Source organism: Salmo salar, chromosome 09, assembly GCF_965601325.2.
Source record: "Salmo salar chromosome 09, fSalSal1, whole genome shotgun sequence".
Classification (NCBI taxonomy): domain Eukaryota; kingdom Metazoa; phylum Chordata; class Actinopteri; order Salmoniformes; family Salmonidae; genus Salmo; species Salmo salar.
In genome coordinates, this window is record NC_138299.1 from 134,779,777 (window position 1) to 134,805,989 (window position 26,213).

Consider the following 26,213-nt stretch of genomic DNA (forward strand, 5'->3'; position numbering starts at 1 on the left):
ATTTTCTATTGTGTTATTTACTGTACGTTTGTTTATCCCATGTGTAACTCTGTGTTGTTTTTGTCGCACTGCTTTGCTTTATCTCGCAGTTGTAATCTCAACTGGCCTATCTGGTTAAATAAAGGTGAAATAAAAATCGTTTAAAAAAAAGTTATCTTATGAAAGTATTATTACATTTCTTATCCGACAGGGGGCAATCTTCTAACATAAATTGTGCATCTATCTTGACATGTTCTCCAAAACACAAAACACAAATTACATTTAATTAATGAGTAAGTCCTGAAGGTATTGCTTTGCATATATAATTACGTTCTTTATAATGTATTGGGAAGTTATATGTTTCTAAGATAGTATATTTCCTTTTTATCAATAGAAACTGCTACTACGTAGTGGCTACTTGTACACTGCATGCGAAGGGAGAGAGCCCCATGAAGTGGGCAGGGCATGTCATGTTGACAAACGTTAGCTTCTAGCTAGGCTACGTCACCGTCTTGATTTGGGGCGGGGGCTTGCAGGAGATTTAATAGGAAGGTGGCAAAGACGCTGTGAATGTTTACTGTTTTTAATCGAATTGAGAGACATTTAACCACACAACCAATATATATTACAATACAGAAGGGTTTCACCTATATTTGAGAGATTATATCACCAGAAGAAGATGGGTAGCTGCCTTACAGTTGGACCAAATGAAGCCGTGGTTGTCTCTGGTAGGTGTCCCCCCCTTCCTGCCATGCTACTGTAGCTAGCTTGCTATCATACAAGCTTAATTGTTAATATATGGTTATTTTGTTAACCTATTCGTTTACCAACGGTTCAGTTAATGTATAGTGCTTCTACACCTGTATTGCTTGCTGTTTGGAGTTTTAGGCTGTGTTTCTCTACAACACTTTGTGACATCAGCTGATGTAAGAAGGGCTTTATAAATACATTGATTGTGTAGCTAGTTAATGAAGCGGTCATTGCATTGATTTTGCTCGACGGATAAACAACATAAGTCATATCGCTTCACTAACGTAGTTAACTAGGTTGTTACTAGCCCTTGATCGTGTCTCTCAGTTCTATTACATTACACATCATAAGAGTCATTGGACGAAGGCGTGTTCTGTGGGGGAGTTTTGTTAAAAGCAACTCTGTCTGAACATTAACACGCATTGATTGTGGTATGATTTTGGAAGCATAAGGACTTGATCTTTCATATCAAAGAAACTATTTTCAAAAAGGAAAATCTTAAGTTGATACACACCTTTTTTATAGGGTTATTGTTCCCCCACATATCTCTATGTTAAAACACCTGTTTACAGAAGACAGAGGGTCAACCTATGCTAATTACAAAGACAGAGGGACCACCTGTACTAATTAGCTAACTCGCGTGCTCCGAACACCTGTGTGTAACCCCAGAAACATATTGTCACTGAAAAATATTGTTGGCTGCAACTATGGTAAAGCCGGTTAAAACAGTGTACATTAAGTGTGTCTTTTGCATTTGTGAAATGTGGATGTGATATGAAAGTAAAGGTATTTGTTTCTAGAACTGTATCGCATTTGAGAATCGATAGATTGATTATTTGGTTGATTTAGCTGCCAGGACCAGTCTACCTGTGAAAATAGCAGTGGTGTAAAGTACTTAGGTAAAAATACATTAAAGTACTACTTAAGTCGTTTTTTCAGGTATCTGTACTTTACTATTTATATTTTTGACAACTTTTACTTCACTACATTCCTAAAGAATATATTGTACTTTTTACTCCATACATTTTCCCTGACAACCAAAAGTACTCATTGCATTTTGAATGCTTAGCAATATATTTCTTGAACTGCATTGTTGGTTGAGGGCTTGTAAGTAAGCATTTCACGGTCAGGTCTACACCTGTTGTATTCGGAGCATGTGACATACAATTTGATTTGAATTCTGGGAACACAGTCACTATAATGTTGCTGAACTGGGATGCGAGCCTTGCTAATGCAATGTGGCAACTAGTCTCCTTCCAGCTGGTGGCCTTTACCACAACTCCAAATAACAGTCATGCAATATGCCTGAGAAGTGAGGCTATGGACAGGTTCTTTTTTTTCCTTTTTGTTTTTCTTTTTTACATGTGCCACCCCAGTGACAGTGATGGGGGATCCCCCGCTGTCTCAACATCCTCACACTTGGTTTGGAGCGTCACGTTCTCAGGTGTAATCCTATATGAGGGACAAAAGTATTTTAGGTCAAAATTATAGTTTTGAATGAGCTAAGTGATACCAACACTTCCGTGTTTTGATTGTTTGAGTTACTACATCCTTAGCTATGTACACTGTAATATGATCCTCGCTTAGCTACCAAGTGCAAGGCCAAGGGATTTCTAAGCTTGCAGGGAAATTATACACGAGGCTATGTAATCATGTAGCCTACCCTTATAGAAGTCTGAGTAGCTTATACCTACATGTTTTACATTTGTCCCTGTAGTAACCTAGCTATTGCATGGCACCAAGACAACTAAGAAGGGTGTCAACTGAGCATCATTAATGAGTGCTGATGAATGAGAGTCTTTCCCCGATGGAAATCTTGTGCCACTGACTCACTCACGCCTTGTCTTTATCCTTTCTCAGGTGCCTGTTGTGGCTCAGATGAGAAGACCTACATGGTGGGGGGCTGGGCCTGGGCCTGGTGGCTCATCACTGACATTCAAAGGTGAGACCGTTGATGACGATGTCATGGTATGCTATAGAATTGTCTTCATCAGTCTATCAGCAATCATGGGTTGTTTTACAAATGGTCTGGAGGAGGCTTGTTTTATTTCTTCAATGGGAAAATAAGACCAAACATTTCCATACAAATACTAAATTGGATAAAAGGGCTGCCTGAGGTTTAGAAACCCACAATCATTTATGGACACAGCTCCAACAGGTTTTTCAGCTATCAGTAAACACACCAATCATCTGCGGACTAAAAATCAGCCAGGAGGTGTGTGCGTGGAAGACTATTTTATTCTTTGCCACACTTTCCTGACTGACCTACATTGTGTTAATGAATTCTGGATGTTTCAAATGGAAACATGGCAAAGGACACTTGGCCTCACCTTAAACTACAGTACACATTCACTCTTCTGCCTTTTTTCCCCGTGTGTCACTTGGCCCCATTTTTACCCTTTTTCACAGTAGGTTAGGTGCTGTCTTCTGTTTATTAACTGACTGTAAAGCATTATCCCCTGGGTTTACATGAAAGCATGCAATGTTTTGTTTAGGGTTTCTTCAGGTTATTTTTGCTCAATAGCCAGTAACTAGTCACTAGTCGTTTGGGGCATGTCAAGGAAGTGGTGGCAATAGAAATAGTAAATCTCCAGAAACAATAAAACGTTCCACTATAGAAATATTCCATGACTGAAATGTTGCCATTGTGAAACTCCTCATGTGACTTCCCAATGCTATTTATTCAATGATGAGATAAGATAACAATATTTCAGCTGAGCTTCCAAATTATTCAATTACTTCTGCTCCTGATGTGTTGTCAGTGACAACATTGTCACATAATACTGATGCAGAGCGTTTTTCTCCTCTGCCTCTGTTATTGTGCTGTTAAAGGGACAATCTGCAGTTGCTATATCCATTTTTGGTTGATGATATGTAACCATTGATTCTTGAATAATTGAAGGCCTCATGAGCTTAGTTCAACTGTTGTACTCCATCAGAACCCAAAATATAAGCTTGTTTTACTATGTTTGTAAACAAAGCGAATGTAAACAAACTAGAGGTCGACCGATTATGATTTTTCAACGCCGATACCGACTATTGGAGGACCAACAAAAAAACAATACCTATTAATCGGCCGTTTTTATATATATATATATATATAAAATGTTTTTTTTGTTTTTGTAATAATGACAATTACAACGATACTGAATGAACACTTATTTTAACTTAATATAATACATAAATACTATCAATTTAGCCTCAAATAAATAATGAAACGTGTTTAAATAATGCAAAAACAAAGTGTTGGAGAAGAAAGTAAAAGTGCAATATGTGCCATGTAAAAAAGTTTAAGTTCCTTGCTCAGAACATGAGAAAGCTGGTGGTTCCTTTTAACATGAGTCTTCAATATTCCCAGGTAAGGAGTTTTAGGTTGTAGTTATTATAGGAATTCTAAGACTGTTTCTCTCTATACAATTTCTATTTCATATACCTTTTGACTATTGGATGTTCTTATAGGCACTTTAGTATTGCCAGTGTAACAGTATAGCTTCTATCACTCTCCTCGCTCCTACCTGGGCTCAAACCAGGAACACATCGACAACAGCCACCCTCGAAGCAGCGTTACCCATGCAGAGCAAGGGGAACAACTACTCCAAGTCTCAGAGCGAGTGACGTTTGAAACGCTATTAGCGCGCACACGGCTAACTAGCTAGCCATTTCATTGGTTACACCAGCCTAATCTTGGGAGTTGATAGGCTTGAAGTCATAAACAGCGCAATGCTTGAAGGGCTGCTGGCAAAACGCACGAAAGTGCTGTTTGAATGAATGCTTACGAGCTTGCTGGTGCCTACCACCGCTCAGTCAGACTGCTATATCAAATCATAGACTTAATTATAATATAATAAACACACAGAAATACGAGCCTTAGGTCATTAATATGGTCAACTCCGGAAACTATCATCTCGAAAACAAAACGTAAATTTTTTTCAGTGAAATACGGAACCGTTCCATATTTTATCTAACGGGTGGCATCCTTAAGTCTAAATATTCCTGTTACATTGCACAACCTTCAATGTTATGTCATAATTACGTAAAATTCAGGCAAATTAGTTCGCAACGAGCCAGGCGGCCCAAACTGTTGCATATACCCTGACTCTGCGTGCAATGAACACAAGAGAACTGACACAATTTCACCTGGTTAATATTGCCTGCTAACCTGGATTTTTTTTTTTTTCTTTAGCTAAATATGCAGGTTTAAAAAAATATACTTCTGTGTATTGATTTTAAGAAAGGCATTGATGTTTATGGTTAGGTACAGTCGTGCAACGATTGTGCTTTTTTCGCAAATGCGCTTTTGTTAAATCATCCCCCGTTTGGCGAAGTTGGCTGTCTTTGTTAGGAAGAAAAAGTATTCACACAGTTCGCAACGAGCCAGGCGGCCCAAACTGCTGCATATACCCTGACTCTGTTGCAGAGGTGACACATTTTCCCTAGTTAAAAGAAATTCATGTTAGCAGGCAATATTAACTAAATATGCAGGTTTTAAAAATGTATACTTGTGTATTGATTTTAAGAAAGACATTGATGTTTATGGTTAGGTACACATTGGAGCAACGACAGTCCTTTTTCGCGAATGCGCACCACATCGGTTATATGCAACGCAGAACAGGCTAGATAAACTAGTAATATCATCAACCATGTGTAGTTAACTAGTGATTATGATTGATTGTTTTTTATAAGATACGTTTAATGCTAGCTAGCAACTTACCTTGACTTCTTACTGCATTCGCGTAACAGGCAGGCTCCTCGTGGAGTGCAATGTAAAGCAGGTGGTTAGAGCGTTGGATTAGTTAACCGTAAGGTTGCAAGATTGAATCCCCAAGCTGACAAGGTAAAAATATGTTGTTCTGCCCCTGAACAAGGCAGTTAACCCACCGTTCCTAGGCCGTCATTGAAAATAAGAATGTGTTCTTAACTGACTTGCAATAGATACAAAAAATATTATTTAAAAAAAAAATATATTAAATCGGCAAATCGGTAGCCAAAAATACCGATTGTTATGAAAACTTGAAATCGGCCCTAATTAATCGGCCATTCCGATTTAATCGGTCGACCTCTAAAACAAACACTGTATACTATAGCCTCACAAGATGGTTAAAACTATCATTTTGAAATCATGGATGGTCACTCCTTGTATCCATAGCTCTGTCTATGAATTTGAGTGGTTGCATTTCTACAGCCCCATCCCTTAGCTCTTTTCCAAAACAGTGGGGAGAGAACGTGTCATTGTTTCAACTGCAGGTTGCCCCTTTAAGGTCTGCATTAACTAAAATACTTTTTTCCCTCATATAGGATTACACTGGAGATTATGACACTCCAACCCAAGTGTGAGGATGTTGAGACTGCAGAGGGGGTCGCCATCACTGTCACTGGGGTGGCACAGGTAAAAATAATTTTAAAAAATGCTGGAAACAGACTAGTCACCACCATGACATACCTCCCATCATTTGTCTCGCAAAATGCGTTGTCAGTGAAAACAGTGCCAAAGTATCATTTCGTCAGTTGTATGAAACCGACACCATTGAATTGGAAAATATGTCTTACCTATTTATAACTTTAATTGTTATTGATTTTAATATCTCATTGTAGCATACCAGTTTACAAACTGCAGCTGTAGTTTACACAAAGAGCTCGCTAACTTACAGCCATAGATCAAGTTGTTAAATCACAGTGATTCATATTTGCGTATGCAACCAGGCCACAGTCTGTCTTTCCAAATCTCTCCTTCATCTCTTCTCCAGATCAAAGTGATGACAGATCATGATCTTTTGGCAATTGCTTGCGAGCAGTTTTTGGGCAAATCCGTCCCCGAAATCAAAGGAGTGGTTTTGCAAACCTTGGAGGGACATTTACGCTCAATTCTAGGTGAGGAGAATCTCTCCAAAGTAAAATATATATTTTTTTAGATTATGGTCTTCTGTTGATTTCAGTTGGTTGTTGTTAGCTTTGTTCTCTGTTAGCTGATGTAAATCAGTGGCTAAACCTCAGCGTCCCACATACACATGGGTTTTGCTGATGGGTAGTTTTTCAACAACAAAGAATTGCAGATGGGTATCTTTTCAAACAGTTTGTTCAAGCTTTGTACTAAATATAGCCTGTCTAAATTCAAATAATTTAGATAAAATTAGAAATGACAGTCAATGTAATGAGAGCCTGAATGTGTGAAAGGGTAACTTCTAAAACCACAAACATGAAATCTGAGAATATACACACTGCACTATTGAAAAGTAAACATTATATGTCCTGTATTATGAGATTTTATCATGTTTTACTTTATGATGATGATGACTTTAGAGATCTATGTTGTTTTATCAATGCATTTTATCTTTGTAAATACCCATGAATTTCAGTGATTATTTGACTACCATGTGGGATAGCCTTAATTAAGTAAAGTAGGTCTATATCCAGTGTTGTAGAGACTGACAGGCTCTTCTGCTCTTCCCACTCCCCAGGCACACTGACGGTGGAGCAAATCTACCAGGACAGGGACAAGTTTGCCCAGCTGGTGAGGGAGGTGGCAGCGCCTGACGTGGGCAGGATGGGAATTGAGATCCTCAGCTTCACTATCAAGGTGAGTCAGTTAGTGGTGCCATGAAGTGTGGAGGGTAAATGCAGTTAAACACACGTTTTTATTTGAATGTTTTAGTTTTATTGGTGTGTTTTATCCTATGGCATTTAATGAATGATGTAAACCTGTTGATTGGGAGGTGACTCCACTTAACTAGTCTTCACCGTTGTTGATTAGGATTGAGTAATGTGGATTGGTAGTAGTTCTAATAGCCGTGAGTTAGCCTAGACTGTCACAGTCCCCGTCAATGACTCACTTTTTATTATCAGCTTGTTGTGTCTCTAGTATGGTTAAATGAGATTACATGCTATTTTCAAATCAATTCCCTACGTGTAATTATTATTACGTGATTAAACTAATCATGTAAACTTAATTAACTAGGAAGTTGGGGCACCACTGAAGCATTTGTTTATATAGAGCGGCTATCTCCCGAATCCACTCTTAAAGATCTGAAGATCTTTTATATCAATAGCAATCAATCATTAATTATTCTTTACATTCTATCAGTCTCATCTGAACGTCGTAGAATTCTTGGTTATCTGCATGAACACTAGCATAAATTATGAATCAGCCATATACAAATTGGCTTAATTATTTATTTACTAACTAATCAAATCACAGAAATACATAAACAGTAGATATTGGTTACTAACAATGATAGGAAAGTCCCTAGTGGGCAAAGCCGATATGACAGTTTGGTAGACAAAAGGGAGGGGTGAGACTGAGCGGGAAAGACAAAATAGATTCATTACACACAGTCTAGATTTATATTAATTGAAATGCCAACCCTTCGCACATGAACGGCTGCTCATTTGAGAATAATTGCAAGTATATATTTACGCCCGTATGTCGTTGTTGTCTTCTCTGTTGGAATCCGGTCCGTCTGCTGGAGAGTTCATCAGAGTCTCTCTGGTTGCGTTTCCCTGAAGATTAAAGTATTTTGTGGTTGTTAGAATGGATACTAAAGAGTACCAATCGGGAATGTTCTCATAGAATCGAAGTTTCGGCGGTTGTTGGTATTCTCGTTCTAGGTTTACGTCATTTCTAGCTGCGGACTAGTAATTATACGTCTAAGATTTGCTCTTATTCTGTAGGGATCGATAGTCTCAGAGTTTAACCATTTCCAGCCGTGTAGCCAATGCTCCACGTGGTATAGTCCTGTCCTTTAGTAGAGTTGTAGTTTAAACCACTTCACAAACCAGCGTCACCCGGCATGTTTTGGTCTTAGAGATTCAACCATTTACAACCTTAGCTTACACTGGGGTTTGCGTGGTCTTAACCATTCGCAACCACAGCTCACACTGGGGTTTGCTTAGTCTGATGTGAATGTAACAGTAGAAAAGGGCGGTCCATGGTGCCTAATGTGATGTCTAGGGTCATGGGGGTGTGGCCACTGACTAGTTAATCTTTATATGAAAATCCATACTCATTTAGAAGGTTAATATCACATTACATCTTTTCACAAATAGTTTCCTGTTTAATCACATACTTTTCACAATATTTAGATGTAAACCTGGCAGCTGGGAAATGTATACTTTAAGAGATACCGTTATGTGTGTTTCCTGTTCTTCATGAGATCACCAAATGAAATGCACTCGTCATAACTGTCCCTTAAGTGTCCACGGATCATTCTCAAAAGTAGCAATATGGTTTAATTCTCTCATTTTGGGGATTAGGAGTTTGGCCAAGTCTCTGTTCTGGGAGACACTCTCCCTCAATACTGCATGGTAGTTTCTACCCGGTATTTACGACCGGAGGTGATAAACTTGGGTTAGGAGAGAGTGTGAGAGAGGGGGGAAGCAATGATCTACACCCAGAAAGGGCCACGTCATGACAAGCTCTTCACTGCAAGTGCGACAATCAATTAATGTTATTACATGTTGATGTTGGACATTTTATTTATGTTTTTGTTCCCTCAAGTATTTCTGGTAGTGTATAGTAATCTGAGCTACTGTGTGTGTGTGTTGTAGGATGTCTATGATAAAGTGGACTACCTGAGCTCACTGGGGAAGACTCAGACAGCAGCAGTCCAGAGGGATGCAGACATCGGTGTGGCAGAGGCAGAAAGGGATGCTGGGATAAGAGTAAGATTCAATACATTTAAAATTCCTGAGGGGCAATTAATTCTAGGGTTATGTTTGTCTGTATTAATGTACATACATTTCATTTGAAACGTTTGTAAGCTCATTTGATTAATTTGCCCTTTTCCTCTCCTCATACACTTCCACTCTGTTTCTCTCTCCTCATCCTTTCGCCCTCTCTCGCTCATGTACATTCAAATCTCTTCTCTCTCTCATTGTTTCTTTCTCTCTTTCGTTGTCTCACTCTCTCTCTCGCCAGGAAGCGGAGTGCAAGAAGGAGATGATGGATGTCAAGTTCCTGGCCGACACAAAGATGGCCGACTCCAAACGAGAACTTGAACTGCAGAAGGCTGCTTTCAACCAAGAAGTCAACACCAAGGTCTGCATGAACTCCATACTCCACTTTTGAATGTCAGTTAAATGAGTACAGTGTGATAGAAATTCCAGTCTACTAAATTAGTCTGTGATGTTGGTCCATCTGAGTCTAAATTATCAGTAGGCGTTAGTAATTTAGTAAATGCGACATTTTACGCGATCAGAGAGCCCAGAATTAACATTGAATATACAGTGAGGGAAAAAAGTATTTGATCCCCTGCTGATTTTGTACGTTTGCCCACTGACAAAGAAATGATCAGTCTATAATTTTAATGGTAAGTTTATTTGAACAGTGAGAGATAGAATAACAACAAAAAATCCAGAAAAACGCATATCAAAAATGTTATAAATTGATTTGCATTTTAATGAGGGAAATAAGTATTTGACCCCCTCTCAATCAGAAAGATTTCTGGCTCCCAGGTGTCTTTTATACAGGTAACGAGCTGAGATTAGGAGCACACTCTTAAAGGGAGTGCTCCTAATCTCAGCTTGTTACCTGTATAAAAGACACCTGTCCACAGAAGCAATCAATCAATCAGATTCCAAACTCTCTACCATTGCCAAGACCAAAGAGCTCTCCAAGGATGTCAGGGACAAGATTGTAGACCTACACAAGGCTGGAATGGGCTACAAGACCATCGCCAAGCAGGTTGGTGAGAAGGTGACAACAGTTGGTGCGATTATTCGCAAATGGAAGAAACACAAAATAACTGTCAATCTCCCTCGGCCTGGGGCTCCATGCAAGATCTCACCTCGTGGAGTTGCAATGATCATGAGAACGGTGAGGAATCAGCCCAGAACTACACGGGAGGATTTTGTCAATGATCTTAAGGCACCTGGGACCATAGTCACCAAGAAAACAATTGGTAACTCACTACGCCGTGAAGGACTGAAATCCTGCAGCGGCCGCAAGGTCCTCCTGCTCAAGAATGCATATACATGCCCGTCTGAAGTTTGCCAATGAACATCTGAATGACTCAGAGGACAACTGGTGAAAGTGTTGTGGTCAGATGAGACAAAAATTGAGCTCTTTGACATCAACTCAACTCGCCGTGTTTGGAGGAGGAGGAATGCTGCCTATAACCCCAAGAACACCATCTCCACCGTCAAACATGGAGGTGGAAACATTATGCTTTGGGGGTGTTTTTCTGCTAAGGGGACAGGACAACTTCACTGCATCAAAGGGACGATGGACGGGGCCATGTACCGTCAAATCTTGGGTGAGAACCTCCTTCCCTCAGCCAGGGCATTGAAAATGGGTCGTGGATGGTTATTCCAGCATGACAATGACCCAAAAGACACGGCCAAGGCAACAAAGGAGTGGCTCATGAAGAAGCACATTAAGGTCCTGGAGTGGCCTAGCCAGTCTCCAGACCTTAATCCCATAGAAAATCTGTGGAGGGAGCTGAAGGTTCGAGTTGCCAAACGTCAGCCTCGAAACCTTAATGACTTGGAGAAGATCTGCAAAGAGGAGTGGGACAAAATCCCTCCTGAGATGTGTGCAAACCTGGTGGCCAACTACAAGAAATGTCTGACCTCTGATTGCCAACAAGGGTTTTGCCACCAAGTACTAAGTCATGTTTTGCAGAGGGGTCAAATACTTATTTCCCTCATTAAAATGCAAATCAATTTATAACATTTTTGACATGCGTTTTTCTGGATTTTTTTGTTGTTATTCTGTCTCTCACTGTTCAAATAAACCTACCATTAAAATTATAGACTGATAATTTCTTTGTCAGTGGGCAAACGTACAAAATCAGCAGGGGATCAAATACGTTTTTTCCCTCACTGTAGCCCTAAGCAGCCAAATGCTCCCTCCAGCCAACCTCAACATAAAAACTCCTCTATCAACATAGACGGCCATGTCATGATCCTGTCTCTGTCTGTGTGCTTCAACATGGGCATCATGGTCATGTCTCTCTCTGTCCCTGTGTCTCCAGAAAGCGGAAGCCCAGCTGGCCTATGAGCTGCAGGCAGCTAAAGAACAGCAGAAGATCAGGCTGGAGGAGATAGAGATTGAGGTGGTTCAGAGGAAGAAGCAGATCACCATTGAGGAGAAGGAGATTTTCCGCACAGAGAAGGAGCTCATCGCCATGGTGAAGAGGCCTGCCGAGGCAGAGGCATACAAGATGCAACAGCTGGCTGAGGGACAGAAGTGAGAACAGCTTTTATATCATAACAGAGCATATCCACAGTCCCGTTATACGCTTACCTAGCTGTAACATACCAACTGTTGTTCACTAGTGATTCCACTCAACTTTATGTGCAATGTCTTCTATCACAAAAACATTTTTTCATGAGTCTGGAATTCTTCAACACATGTAGATTGGTAGCACTTCATTTAACTGTGAAAAAAATGCTCGTTTTTTAACAAGTGAGCAGTTAAAATGGTAATTACACAATAATAGCATATGAATTAAATTGTTTATTTTGGAAACTAGCGGATACTTTTTGTCTCTTTTGGAAAACAATCTAGTTTCCCAGTTCTGATACAAGTGTGTTGTGTCTTTCAGGATGAAGAAGGTTTTAACGGCCCAGGCAGAGGCAGAGAAGATCCGGAGAATTGGCGAGGCAGAGGCTGGCTCCATTGAGGCTATAGGGAAGGCTGAGGCTGAGAAGATGAGACTTAAGGCTGAGGCTTACCAGCAGTATGGAGAGGCAGCCAAGATTGCTCTTGTCCTGGAGGCCCTGCCCAAGGTAACAGACTATGGAATTAAGTCACATAAGTCATATTGCACTGATTATTTTAAATGCAGTGTATTCATGCGTGCGTTTGAATGGTTTAGATTTGATCAAATTAAATCACTACTGCCTTGACGAGACCTTCATACAGATATTCATATTGAGGTAGTAATGTGTAGATGTACAGTAGACACTCATTAACATGCCCCCAGATACACCTAGTAACATTGATACTAATAAACAGTTAAAATCTAGTAACAGTAATAATGCCGGTGTTTGACTTTTTATTTCTGACTGGACAAAGTACAGTGGTATTAGTCATCAGCCAGTAGTTATCTACGGTATCTTTGTCAGCCAGTGTTAGAGGTGGTAGCCTACATGTACAAGTGTCAGATTACACCATCTTAAAGTGACTCACAAGTCCGATGATTTGTTGATGTAATATGCCATTATATACCATAAATGTGTCTTGTGATGTGAGTACAATAAAAACATCTCAATGTGCCCGTGTCTTCCTAGATTGCAGCCAAGGTGGCGGCGCCGCTGGCCAGGACCAATGAGATAGTAATCCTAAGCGGGGAGGGAAACCATGTGACGGGGGAAGTGAACCGCCTCCTGGCTGAACTTCCTGTGTCCATCAATGCCCTCACAGGAATTGACCTATCAAAGGTAATTAGGGGCTGGACAGGAAGTGGAACTTCACTTAGCGTCAGTATAGTATTGTTCACCAGACATGCATGGTGAAAATGTTAGGTAAAACAGATTAGTGAGTCCATAGAAATATAATTACACCCATCATGGAACGTTGACTTGAATAGAGTGCTAATGTCTGTTATAATAATTCTATGAATTAGCCAATAGGTCCTACAGAATCCTATTGGTGCTGCTGGATTGTTCCAACCTACATGCAATTTTTCAGAAATAGTGAAATGATACTTTAGCATACAATATCTCTTTCTAGCCTAAACATTTTTTATTTATTTTTTCCTATTCAACAGATCCCACTACTGCAGAGGATGACCGATGCTCAGGCCTGAAAACAATCTCTCCCTTCTACTCTCTGTTTTATGCACTCTCATAGACTGCCTTCAATACCCTTGAAATTATTATTTATTTATTAAATATGAACAAGTGGATTTTTTTAAACCTCTGGTGCCTTAATTTCTACAGGACCAGAATATCTGCATGTACCGCTGCTCCTTCATATACTCTGTATCGTTTGAGTTCACTACTTTTTGAATCATGAAGCTTTTTACAATAAGTAGATCGCATGACTTTAATCATTTAGCATGAACTGAGCCTTTTTGATTTTACTCATAAACCTCTCTAGTCTCTACCTTACCATTTCATGTCAGTGAACAGCTGTCAAGAAGAGCAACCTCTATGATTTTCTTTCAAAATTGTACTCACCTTGCCTATTACACACCATTATTACTCAGTAATTATCTCTTCTTGCTATCATGTGACTATTGTATAGGTTATGGAAGTTACTGTACTCTAATGTATATAACTTTTAATTTAACTGATTTAATTTGTCCTTTATGATGAGTTATGGGTTTTCACAATCAGGTGACAAGTGGTATCAAGTGCTACATGAAACAAGGTGCTCACTGCTTACTATCCTCAAATTATTTATTTAGGCTTCTACTTAGTCAAAACTCTGGGTAACTGGGAATTCTTCCCACTCTTTAAGAAATAATGTGTTTTCATTTTAGTTTTACATTGTTCCAAACACACTTTCATTTATAGCAACAAGAATGGCTTTTTATACTCATCCCAGAAACCTGATTGGCAGTCCTTTTGTTTCTTTGGCTATGATTGCATCTTTCTGAATTGGTGTGAAGTAAGTTGAAGTACTGAATTGACTTGAAGTAAGTTTGAGGGAGAGATTAAGTACTTTGTGGGATTCTAATGATGTAGCATAATTTATTGAGAGAACTCTTTGTCCTGGTGAAAGTTCCGTTTTTGAGTCCAAGGGTTATGAGTCCAAGAAGTAGTAAAATGGTGTTACTCATAGCCAAACACTAGTCATTGCTCCTTATCATTTTTATTATACAGGAATAGGTATTTAAAAAAAATACGAGCTGTGATATGTTTTTAAGAAGTAATTTTGTTCATTCTGTTGATTTCTTAATTTCATGTTTCAATTGATTAGTGTGACTTGATTATAACATTGACAGACACTTGTTGCAGTTTTATATAGTAATGTAAGTACATTTTAAGCCATGTAAGACAGCTCTTCAGGTTCTGTCCACGATGTAATCTTAAAGATAACTCTGTATATCATACACTTGTCAGAGAAAGATATCACTCCTGTTTAGACAATGCTGATCAATGTATTTAGTCATTTATCTTGCTTTGAATTATCTATAATTGTGAAAAAGGGTATATGTACTGTTACACTATTGTCATTCCACATTACCTCCATGTTTATGATCTGTTTGTTGAGCTCATTCCAAGACTGAATCGCAATCTGATTTATATTGGCTTTTTGTTGTATTGTGGTTAGTCATCGTGGAGGTAAGACTCATCAAGATCATCACTGATTTGGTGACTTGCACTATTCAACATGAGATCATGGGAAACCAAGATGGGAAACTCCAGCTATTATGTAAGTGGACAGATTACAAAAAAGCACTGAGCAAATTATAAAGAATATCAGCGCTCAAATAATGTTGGGAAAATGTTTCCTTGCCCTTTCCCCCTCCCAGACATATCGTAATGTTCTTTTTAATTAGTCAAATGAAAATGACTTTCTTAATTTCATGTTTCATGAAGGACTGTTACTGTTATGTTTCTTTTTGTCTGCCCTCAAATTGATTTGACTCTACTTCATTGCAGCCATTGTAATCTAAGTAATTTTGCCAATACTGTGAAAAGGTTTCAGTTGTGTAACAACTGTAATTTGGATTTGAGTTACTTTGTGGCTTCACAACCAAATGCATTGTTCTGGCTAAGCTTGTATTTTTTTGACAATCCACTAAAGATACTTTTTGGATACTTTTTGTGAAAATAATCATCACTTTACTGTTGTCAAATATAGAGATATTCATGCACTCCATTTTTTTTGGAGTCAATGTAGATGTTTTTATTTTTCAACAGGACTACATATTTGTGAATGTTACATAATATTACCATATTTCAGTCTTCATCTGTCATGCTAATAAAATTACAAATAGGTGTGCTCTTCTTCTAATAATTGAGTATCTTGCATCGATGTGGACAGCTGCAACATTCATGACATGTAAACCCAGATTTTTATTAAACTAGGCAAGTCGGTAAAGAAATTTCAATTTACAATGACGGCCTAACGGGAAACAGTTGGTTAACTGCCTTGTTCAGGGTCAGAACGACAGATTTTTACCTTGTCAGCTCCGGGATTCGATCCAGCAATTTTTCGGTTACTGGCCCAACGCTTTTCAGTTACCGCACCAGTTAGTCTTGCAATACTTTACTAATTTAAGCCAAATCCTGTCACTCATTCAATCAATTCTTATCATAAATCGTTTTTAATGCATCTTGCGGGAAGAATCTCAGCGCTTTCATCTCTCATCAGGGATCTCAAGGAATATTAGTCAGGCATTGAGTATGCACACCTAAACTATGCGTAATAAAGGTCCTGAAACCCCCCAGAGTGCCTACTGCGCATGTGTTCTCAAAGTTGCTGTTGCAGAAAGCAAATACCAGAAATAAGGCATCGGTGAGCTAACAACATAACCAAAATATATCTATGTTCGATCATCTCGCTAAAATGACGTTTTCGCAAATGCCTTTCTCTTGACTTCGCGGGGAGTAAGTATTTTGCGTATTATTTGTTTTTGGTGTTTCCTTTAGCAAAAGTGTTACTTCAGTAGCTGGCTAACGTTAGCTAGTTAGCCTAGCTGATCGCTAGCAGCACAAAGAAGTGTTCAATGCTTTGGTGCTATGACTCGGGGTATTTAACACTAGCTTGTTAGCATTCATCATTGCTATCTACATGGCTTGCTTCTTTATTAACCGATTAACTTAGGCTACAGTTACACTAGAAGGTAACTATTTAAGTAACGTTACTGATTTAGAATTACAATTCAAGTGTTCTGTTATACATTTGAAAAAATATATACTTTTTGGCACGCCAATATTGTCAGTACAGTAGCGAACACTAGCTCGTGTTCATTTACATTTTGAATGGTCTATTGACTACTAGACAATGCTGCTCAACGATGACACCAGCTAGATAATATTTAAGAATGATCTTTGTTCATAACTAGCGAGCTAGTTATATGCATGTCCTGGCATTCTAGATCAGATAAGCCCTACCTAGGCTACAACCACGTTGAATGACTAGTGTTATTGATATTTACGCAATGATGCAGTAACATTTCTGGTAGACCCAGTCATCAGACTGAATATATTTATTGTAACTAGTAGCTACATGTCCATAATTTTCAAGAACTCGCCAGCTGGATACACTAACCAGCTACAGTGTAAGACGTATCATGCTTGACTCGTTGGGACTTCTGAATTCTGTCACATTTAACTTCGTTCAAGAACTGAAAAGCGTTCTGGGTGACAAAGCACCATTTACATACATACTTAACACAAAGCTGTTCTGCATTGCTTAGTATTGTAAAGTATTGAGACACACACACACACACCTAAATGGTACCCTAGTTCCGATATAGTGTACTTCTTTTGGCCAGAGCCCTATAGACCAGAGCCCTTGTGTCCGGAAGGAAATTCACCATTCATTTTCTGTATTCAGGGTTCACTCAAACATCGTTTTGAGTTTTGTTGTACTGTTGACAGTTACAGCTGATTTTAGGATTGTATATTGATTTGCTCTCCTTAAATATAAGCCATCTGACTTATTCGTTTCAGTCTGAATTGTTTAATCAAACTTTTCGCAGCTGGTTCCTTATATCAGGGCATAAAAACTACAATCTGTTTCCTGAATTAGCCTAGTGTGCACTTGCGCCCAGCTGGTGCACATGCACACCCTCATTGCCAAACTTCATAAATACTGCACCCTCAATGTGATTCTACCAACACAGACAGATATGTACAGTCTCGTACCCGTAACCTTTTTTCAACTGACTATTGTAGTTGTTGATTAAATCAAACTTTATTAATATAATGAGCTATCCAGGAAGGTCATGAGGTAGTTGGCACAAGAAAATTTGAGAAAATATCAGCTCTACAGATCACAATGACTATAATGTATGGCTAAATTACTTCCGGACACTAAGGGTCTTTGGAGTGCCTCTTCCTCGTCACCACCCTATGGGCCTTTGTCAAAGTAGTACACTATATAGGGAATGGGGTGTAATTTGGGATGCAGACATAGAGATTGGTGGAGGCAGCAGGAGGCTCTCTAGCCGGTAGCCATCATGCAGTCTGTCCTGCTGTGCCCTGGGAAAGGAGAAAAGGCGTCTCCATCTTAAGCCCGCTGCTATCTCTGTCCAGCTGCAGGCAGGGTGTTTGCTGTTGAAGGCTGGGGCACAAATGCTGGCTGATTACTGACTGCCATTTTAGAAAGGTCACATACTGTACAGGAAATAAATAGGTGTGTGTGTGTGTGTGTGTGTGTGTGTGTGTGTGTGTGTGTGTGTGTGTCTCTCAGCATGGTGAGGAGAGCATTTCCCATGTTGCATTAGTGGAAGTGTGACATGCTGGCCTGTCTGCCAGCATCATCAGGTGAACCTACCCCCCGATTTCTCTCCCACACGCAGATGAACACTGGACTTCAGCAATGTAAGTGTTTTTATCTGATAGAATTGAGTACTATAATGTCAGAGAAATCCGTTTCCTCTTCATATTTCCACTTAATGTATATACTTTCCAGTCATTAGTTGAATTAATTAACTTTGGTTAGGCTAAAATTCCTTGTTCCCTCCCTCTATCCTTGTTCCCATCCTAGGGGACACTACACAGAAGATGAAATCTGCCAACTATCCAACCCCAGCAGAATTGGATGCCTTTGCTAAGAAAGTCGGCAACAATCCTCTGACCATAAAGATCTTCCCCAACAGTGTCAAAGTACCACAGAGGAAGCACATCCGCCGCACTGTGAACGGGTTGGACACGTCCAGCTCCAGCCAGCGCCAGAGTCCTTACCCGTCTCAGGTCAGCAGCACCAGAGCGGGCCTCCTGGCCGTCCTCCGCACTTCGCCCGGCAAAGTCGTCCTCAAAGATACGGACAGCAGCCGAGCCCGTCTGCTTTCCAAACCATCTATGAACCTCCACAGCGGGCCGTACGTTGCTCAGAGCACTTTAAACCTCCCCCAGCCTGTCCCCCACCTCCAGGGCATGTCTCAAACCCAGCCCCAGGCATTGGCACAGAAACAGGGCCACCCACATCCACAGCATGCTCTACAGCAGCAGCACAACATGGCTCACCCCATGACTTCACAGCCACAGAATATGCCTCAAACTTTACAGCAACAGAACATGGCCCACCCTCAAACTTTACAGCGGCAACAAAGCTTGTCCCAGCTGCAAACGGTACAGCAGAATCTGGCGCAGAATGTCCAGCGGCAACAGAGTTTGCCTCACACGCAGACTTTACTATTGCAGCAGCAGCAAAATCAGAATCTTCTTCATCCTCAGACTCTGCAGCACCAGACTGTTCCCCACCAACAAGATTTACTACAGCAGGCTCGGGCTCAAGGTCTCCGGCACCTGCCTGACGTAGCCCAGGCCCAGCCTCCACCTAGTCTGCAACTTTCCCAGGGCCTGCAGCACCCCCACTGCCTGCCCCTGTCACAGCCTCTCCCCCAGGGCCTGCGACACCTGTCTGATGTGGCCCAGGCCCAGCCACCCAGTCTGCAACATTCCCAGGGCCTCCCCCCATCTCAGCCTCTCCCCCAGGCCTCCGGTGCCGGCCCTGGCTCCCCCTCTGCTTCCAATGCCCTGCAACCACAGCCAGGCCCCCCCTACGGCCCCAGGAAGCTGCCAGATGCAGACGCCCCACCAAACGTAACTGTATCTACCTCCACCATCCCGCTGTCCATGGCGGCCGGCCTGCACCACAACCGGCCGGGCACCGACCTGAGCAGCATCGTACACCAGATCAACCAGTTCTGCCAGGCTCGGGCTGGACTGGGCGCCACCTCGGTGTGCGAGGGGCAGATCGCCAACCCCAGCCCCATCAGCCGTAACCTCCTCATCAACGCCAGTTCCAGGGTCAACACACCCCACAACCTTGGCCTCCTTCCCTCCTGCCTGCTGGGCCACACAGAGAAAGCCCCTGGAGGGTCCCAGGGCCCTGCTGGTGCTAGTGGCCTACAGCCCAACATGGCTGTCATGAACAGGATGCCACCTACTTTCCACACTGACACGAAGCAGCAGTTACAGCAGCAGCAATTACAGCAGTTACAACAGGCTCACCAGCATCAACATCAGTTACAGCATCTCCAACAGGTTCACCAGCAGCAGCAGCAACATCAGCTCCAACAGCAGCAACATCAGCTCCAACAGCAGCAAATCCAACAGCAGCGCTCCTGGAACCAGCACCAGCTGGCTCACATGCAGCACCTGCCTGATGGAGCCCACCCCTGCAAGAACCCCAGGAGAGAAGCCCCCTCTGGGCCTGGCTTCCCTGCCAAGACCCACAACTACCCCCAAAAGCTGCTGGCCTCGCAGCCACAATCTTTCCCAATTAAACACCCAGCAGACAAGACAACCCCCTCGCCCCCCATCACCGGCCCAGCGGGCGGCACCATGCCAAGCTACACCAACGGGCGCTACTTGCAGGTTCCATGGGGCAGCGTCCTACAAGCAGCCAAAAGTGACGGTCTAGGCCCACAGGATTTGCCCATGACCTTCCAGGGGGGCCCGGCAGGAGCCTCCATAGACTGCAGCACACCAGGATCACAGTATCGACCTGGAGCCAGACCCGGGGTCCCAGACCTGGGTCAGACCAAGCTGATGCAGCAGAATGTGTCTGATTACCTGTCTGGGGAGTTCCAGGCGTTCCAGCAGAACCCAGGCGCAATGGGGAAGATGCACAGGCCCCCCATGGGTAGAGCTCCAGCCCAAAGCCCAGAGCTAGGTAACAGTAGACATATCCATGCTCACCACCCAGGCGTGATAGATAGATAGATAGATGGATAGATAGATATCTCTCTTCACCTCACCAGTCGTGTGTTATGGTTGGTGAGTGATTCAAGGTTACAATCAGGTGTAAACATGTTTTAGATATCTTGCAAGTGATCAATTGAATGTTCTCCCAGGTCGGTTGCTCCTGCTCTCAATGTTCAATCTCTGACTTATGTATTTTTAAAAATGCGTCCTCAGCCCTTTAAAATGGTATCTGTTAAACCTTAGTGCCAGATGAAAGGTTTTATATTGTTGTTCCAGTGATGAGGAATACTTACTCATACCACAACATGGACATCTGCTGCTTGTAGTATTTTTCTGGGATACGCTATTGTGATCTAGGACTAGGTAGAGAACCTAGTAGGGCTACATCCTGTCCACATAATAAGTGCCAGTTATGCCCAGGTTGTCATGGAACCAACCACTCCCTTTTACAGTGGCTGAAAATTGGGTTTTCTTTCCTGTCCTATGTTTACATTGACGCATCTATAAAAATTCCATATAGACATGATGGAGGATGCATGCTTTTTAATGCCCCAATGAGACTAATTTGCTGAAGGGGTATTTGTCTATGCTAATATGAATCAGGTCAATGTCTAAGAGTATATTCTTACTTCAATCTCTCCCCATATACAGTAAGGTAATGCTACAACCATTGTGTCCTGTCCTCTTGTGTGTGGTAAGGCCTTAAGACGGAGTGCTTTTGAAGTAATTTTTTATTGTTTTATTTTATCCCTACCTTGTGCTGTTACTTGAATTTCACCGGTGACGTTTTCAGTATGAGGACTTGGAGAATCAAAATGTTATGCTAAACATTTACAAAAGGAACAAAAGCTCACTTCTGGAAAAACATTAAATGTCTTGGAATAATGTGAACCCTGTAGAATCAATCCCCTGATCTTGAAAGGAATTGTCTGTGTGCGCAAAGACCAAATTGATCACTTGCAAGTACAACTGAACATACCAGAGGGTTAAAATGTTATTTGCTACTTTGTTTCACTACTATACACTACTGTAAACAATTCCTTGTGGATCTTTGCCTGTCTGTGGGGGTTGTGGTAAGCTGAGGGGTATCCTACGAAGCAGGTTTGAGGAGTTAGAGGTAACTTTGGTCAACTGAGTTCAACTCGGGATAACCGGTCATACAAAAGTTGCTCACTTTTTAGCAAGGTAAATCTCTGGCAACGAATCCTTCAGAACTAACCTACTCTGGGGAAGGCTAACTCCACTTACACTGAATGAAATGACTGAGCCACGAGTTGAGGACCAACAGTGTTAGATTTCCACCCTCTTGCAAACATAGCGTCATGATCCCTTTCATTTGAGGAAGATTAGTGATTTAAATATTTAATCAATTTGTCTTAAAGAGTAGTGTTAAAATATATCACATTACATATTTGGTAATGACAATGCATTTTATACACCCAGTAACACTTTTAATGACTTAATAAAATGTTATCGATTGGGGGGGGGGGGTCCTTGTGGTTGTTCATTGATAAGCACACCAAGTTGGCATCAATGATAAGTAATAAAGATGGTGCTTCTAAAAGCCCATTTCATACCATAGTCTGTGGAATTTTTAAGATTTTCTTTTTGATTTCACCACAAATGAAAATATGGCACTGACTCGCCCATGGATTGATGTTTCAGCCATGTGTGACATACATGTGCAGTTACTACCCTGCTATAATTAGCGGCAGGTGGATGAGCAATATCCACCGTTTTAGCTTCACAATCCAGCTCTTATTCGTACTAACGGAATCTGGCTAGCTTTAGAAAACCCTGAGTAGATCTAGCTTGCTTCGTAGGATACGCCTGTCCTTCACTTGCTAGCCTAACCCTAATTGTATATTGTCTCTGTACTACCTAGAAAACTGAGGTCCAGTTCTTTTAAATGCAGGTTACCTTATGCTAGTAGATGGGTCTAGCCATAGAAATATAATTACTTCTGTTATTCTAGTAATTGTATTTCTATGGGTCTAGCATGCTGCATTTTTCCTCAGTTTAGCTTGGGTAACGGCTTACTCTTGTGATGGCCCCACATTCCTCCTCCCTGATAACTCTTGAAAAAAGCCTTAAAATGTTATATTAGTTACCCTTGACACCTTAAATGTTCTATGACTTTCTACACCATGCTGGATTTCCTCAAACTGCATGGTGTAGGATCCTATATCGAAAATAGTTATGATACGAGCAATTGTTTCTGCATATGTTTTCATTTAAGGACACTGTTAAATTGCTAAGTAAAAATCCTCCTTTAATGGATGAAAAGTATGAATAGTATTTAGCAGAGTTTTATAGGTGTGTGTGGCACTGGGCTGTAACTATGGTCTTCGGACTACGTTTCTTTAGTTGTTTCTATGTGACAAATAGCCTTCAGTAATTTAGATCTTAGCTAATTTATTTCCTTGATCACTGCATTCTGAAGCCATAGGTTTTTCCTCATAGGTGCCATAGGTAAAGCATTTCATCAGACACAAAACAATGCAAACTGACGTTTCATGATTAGCTGCATTCAGTAAGAGATGGAAAAGTCATAAGTCATTTTATGTAGCCTTAAAGGTGCTACACATAGGATTTTGCATTGTCATTTCATAAAATGGCTATAATATATCTGCAGTAATAGTGGGATGATATTGTTTCATAGTATTACATACCTGCCCAATTAGCTGTGATATTCGTCTCCCGCCAGAGCAACATGTTGAAACGGGAAAGCTGTTTTGACTTTGGCTGTTATTTAGTGGAAATCGGGTCAAGCGGCCAACGTAAAAATCGCTCCGTAATTTCCTGGTTTCTAAAATTCCACACGGTTCCCTCAATTTCAGTTGTATGTGAGAAAACAAGCACTGAATAGTGTAGGGAATCATTGTACCGTCTAAATCTCTGTGAAATATATTTTCAATAACAAAAAATATATAGTTTTTACAGCTGTTTTGAAGCTGGTGGACCAAAACCGAAACTAAAAGGCTCAAGCGTGAGTCTCCATGTTACGGGGAAATGGGTTGCGGGAGAGGGTAGATTTTGTTTTGGAAGTAGCCTAGTGCTGTTGCAATTCACCGAGCTTCCGGATAGAATTTGTCCCCTATGTGTAGCACCTTTAATCTTATGGATTGAGCTTTCTTCCCTGAGGGCGGTAGCTAGATTCTGTTGTTTGGCTCTTACTACTGTTGTGTGCCTGGCCCTTGAAGCTGCTAATGAATTCAAGTCTGAACACACAATAGTGTGTGGTGTGTGTGTGTGTGTGTGTGTGTGTGTGTGTGTGTGTGTGTGTGTGTGTGTGTGTGTGTGTGTGTGTGTGTGTGTGTGTGTGTGTGTGTGTGTGTGTGTGTGTGTGTGTGTATATATATATATAGTAATGATGTATGGGTTGTACTAGTGGAATAAAGGTTACTATTTATACTTTGTTGTCATGGATTTTTGAAATGCGAGATGGTAAATCTTTGCAGTGGAAATGGACCAACTGTTGCTACAGTGAACCAAGCAATGTACCTGTCGTTCCATTTCAGCTTATTTGACCTGCTCTATAATGTTGTACAGCTCGAGAAAATCAGGTTTACAGTTACTATTTCATATGAAGTGCCTCCACTGGACTTAATATGGTGTGTGTGTGTGTGTGTGTGTGTGTGTGTGTGTGTGTGTGTGAGAGAGAAAGAAAGGGTGTGAAGCATAGCCTAGGTGCTTGTGCACACTACACAGTGGTGCACTTCTATCCATTGTTGGGGGCCCAAGCTTCTAACTGTAACTACTGATACTAGACAGAAGTCCGTACTCACGTGCCACAATGTTTCCAGACACTGTTAGGAGTCTGAATGGTTGCTACTGAACCACTGACCAAAGTCACTAAGCTTTCCCCACCACCATGGCCCAAAGCCTAGATACAGGCTGTGTCCGAAATGACACTCTTTTCGCTCTATAGTATATGACTTGACCTAGGGTACTATTTAGAAAATAGGGGGCCATTTTGGACACACATTCTTTTAGGCAGGTTGGATTGAATTAAGTTTAAAGACTCATGCTATTTTAAGGTAGTGACAGAAGTTGTCTACTGCCCTCTAGACAGTTGTAGGAACAGCATGTGGGACTGTGATGACTAAACTGTGCTTGTGAGAGAGAGTTTCTGCTCCACATAAGTGGAAATGTGACATGAATGGCAGTGGTTGGGGAAGCTCATGTTTCTCTACTTTGTAGAATTGTGTTATTCCAGTTTGCCTGTCCTTCAGAAACTATGCCTTGCACAAACATTCTCCCCTAACCAAAATAAAGTTTGCATTTGCAAAACCGATTCTTCTGTTTATTTTATTTGTAACAGCAAGGCTTGAGGTGATACGTATGAAATATAATTTTCAAAGGATATACAAACAATGAGTCATTCTAAACATGTACAGTGCATTCAGAAAGTACTCAGACCTTGACTTTTTCCACATTTTGTTACGTTACAGCCTTATTCTAAAATGTATTATTGTCCCCCCTACCCTCAATCTTCACACAATACCCCATAATGACAAAGTAAAAACAAACTGATATCACATTTACATAAGTATTCAGATGCTTTACTCAGTGCTTTGTTGAAGCACCTTTGGCAGCGATTACAGCTTCAAGTCTTTTTGAGTGTGACGCTACAAGCTTGGCACACCTGTATTTAGAGAGTTTCTCCCATTCTACTTTGCAGATATTCTCAAACTCAGTCAGGTTGGATGGGGAGCGTCACTGCACAGCTATTTTCAGGTCTCTCCAGAGATGTTAGATCGGGTTCAAGTCCGGGCTCTGGCTGGGCCACTCAAGGACATTAAGAGACTTGTCCCAAAGTTACTCCTGCATTGTCTTGGCTGTGTGCTTAGGGATGTTGTCCTGTTGAAATGTGAACCATCGCCCCAGTCTGAGGTCCTGAGCAGGATTTCATCAAGGATCTCGGTCTGTCCTTTTGCTCCATTCATTTTTCCCTCGATCCTGACTAGTCTCCCAGTCCCTGCCGCTGAAAAACATCCCAACAGCATGATGCTGCCAACACCATGCTTCACCATAGGGATGGTGCCAGGTTTCCTCCAGATGTGAGGCTTGGCATTCAGGCCAATGAGTTCAAACTTGGTTTCATCAGACCAGAGAATCTTGTTTATCATGGTTTGAGAGTCTTTAAGTACCTTTTTGGCAAACTGTCGTGCCTTTTAGTGAGGAGTGGCTTCCGTCTGGCCACTCTACCATTAAGACCTTAAGAACTTTGGAGCTCTGTCAAAGTGACAATCAGGTTTTTGGTCACCTCCCTGACCAAGGCCCTTCTCCCCCAATTGTTCATTTTGACAAGGTGGCCAGCCTTTATGGTAGAGTGGCCAGACGTGAGCCACTCAGTAAAAAAAAACTGACAGCCCTCTTGGAGTTTACCAAAATGCACCTAAAGGACTCTCAGACCATGAGAAACAAGATTCTCTGGTCTAATGAAACCAAGATTGAACTCTTTGGCCTGAATGCCAAGCGTCATGTCTGGAGGAAACCTGGCACCATCCCTATGGTGAAGCATGGGGGTGGCAGCATCATGCTGTGGGGATGTTTTTCAGCGGCATGGACTGGGAGACTAGTCAGGATCAAAGCAAAGATGAACGGAGCAAAGTACAGAGAGATCCTTGATGAAAACCTGCTTCAGAACACTCAGGACTTCAGACTGCGGCGAAGGTTCACCGTCCTGTTGCACACAGCTGAGACAA

General features: G+C 41.3%; 2 protein-coding genes across 3 annotated transcripts; both read left to right on the plus strand.

Moving 5' to 3' along the window:
* The first annotated feature begins 451 nt into the window (after positions 1-451).
* Positions 452-15,622, plus strand: LOC106612814 (flotillin-2). The gene is made up of 11 exons (XM_014214331.3): positions 452-707; positions 2,590-2,671; positions 6,025-6,115; positions 6,474-6,597; positions 7,185-7,303; positions 9,271-9,384; positions 9,641-9,760; positions 11,697-11,911; positions 12,270-12,453; positions 12,958-13,107; positions 13,437-15,622. The coding sequence occupies exons 1-11, from the start codon at positions 659-661 to the stop codon at positions 13,473-13,475; spliced, it is 1,287 nt and encodes a 428-aa protein (XP_014069806.1). The 5' UTR covers positions 452-658; the 3' UTR covers positions 13,476-15,622.
* A 199-nt stretch (positions 15,623-15,821) lies between these two features.
* Positions 15,822-21,541, plus strand: LOC106612813 (protein FAM222B). Of its 2 annotated transcripts, none has more exons than XM_014214330.3 (3): positions 15,822-16,138; positions 18,041-18,171; positions 18,338-21,541. In XM_014214330.3, the coding sequence occupies exons 2-3, from the start codon at positions 18,087-18,089 to the stop codon at positions 20,518-20,520; spliced, it is 2,268 nt and encodes a 755-aa protein (XP_014069805.2). In that variant the 5' UTR covers positions 15,822-16,138; positions 18,041-18,086; the 3' UTR covers positions 20,521-21,541. The 2 variants fall into 2 exon arrangements, with proteins under 2 accessions (XP_014069805.2, XP_014069804.2); XM_014214329.3 differs by having other exon boundaries at positions 16,060-16,230.
* Positions 21,542-26,213: the final 4,672 nt, after the last annotated feature.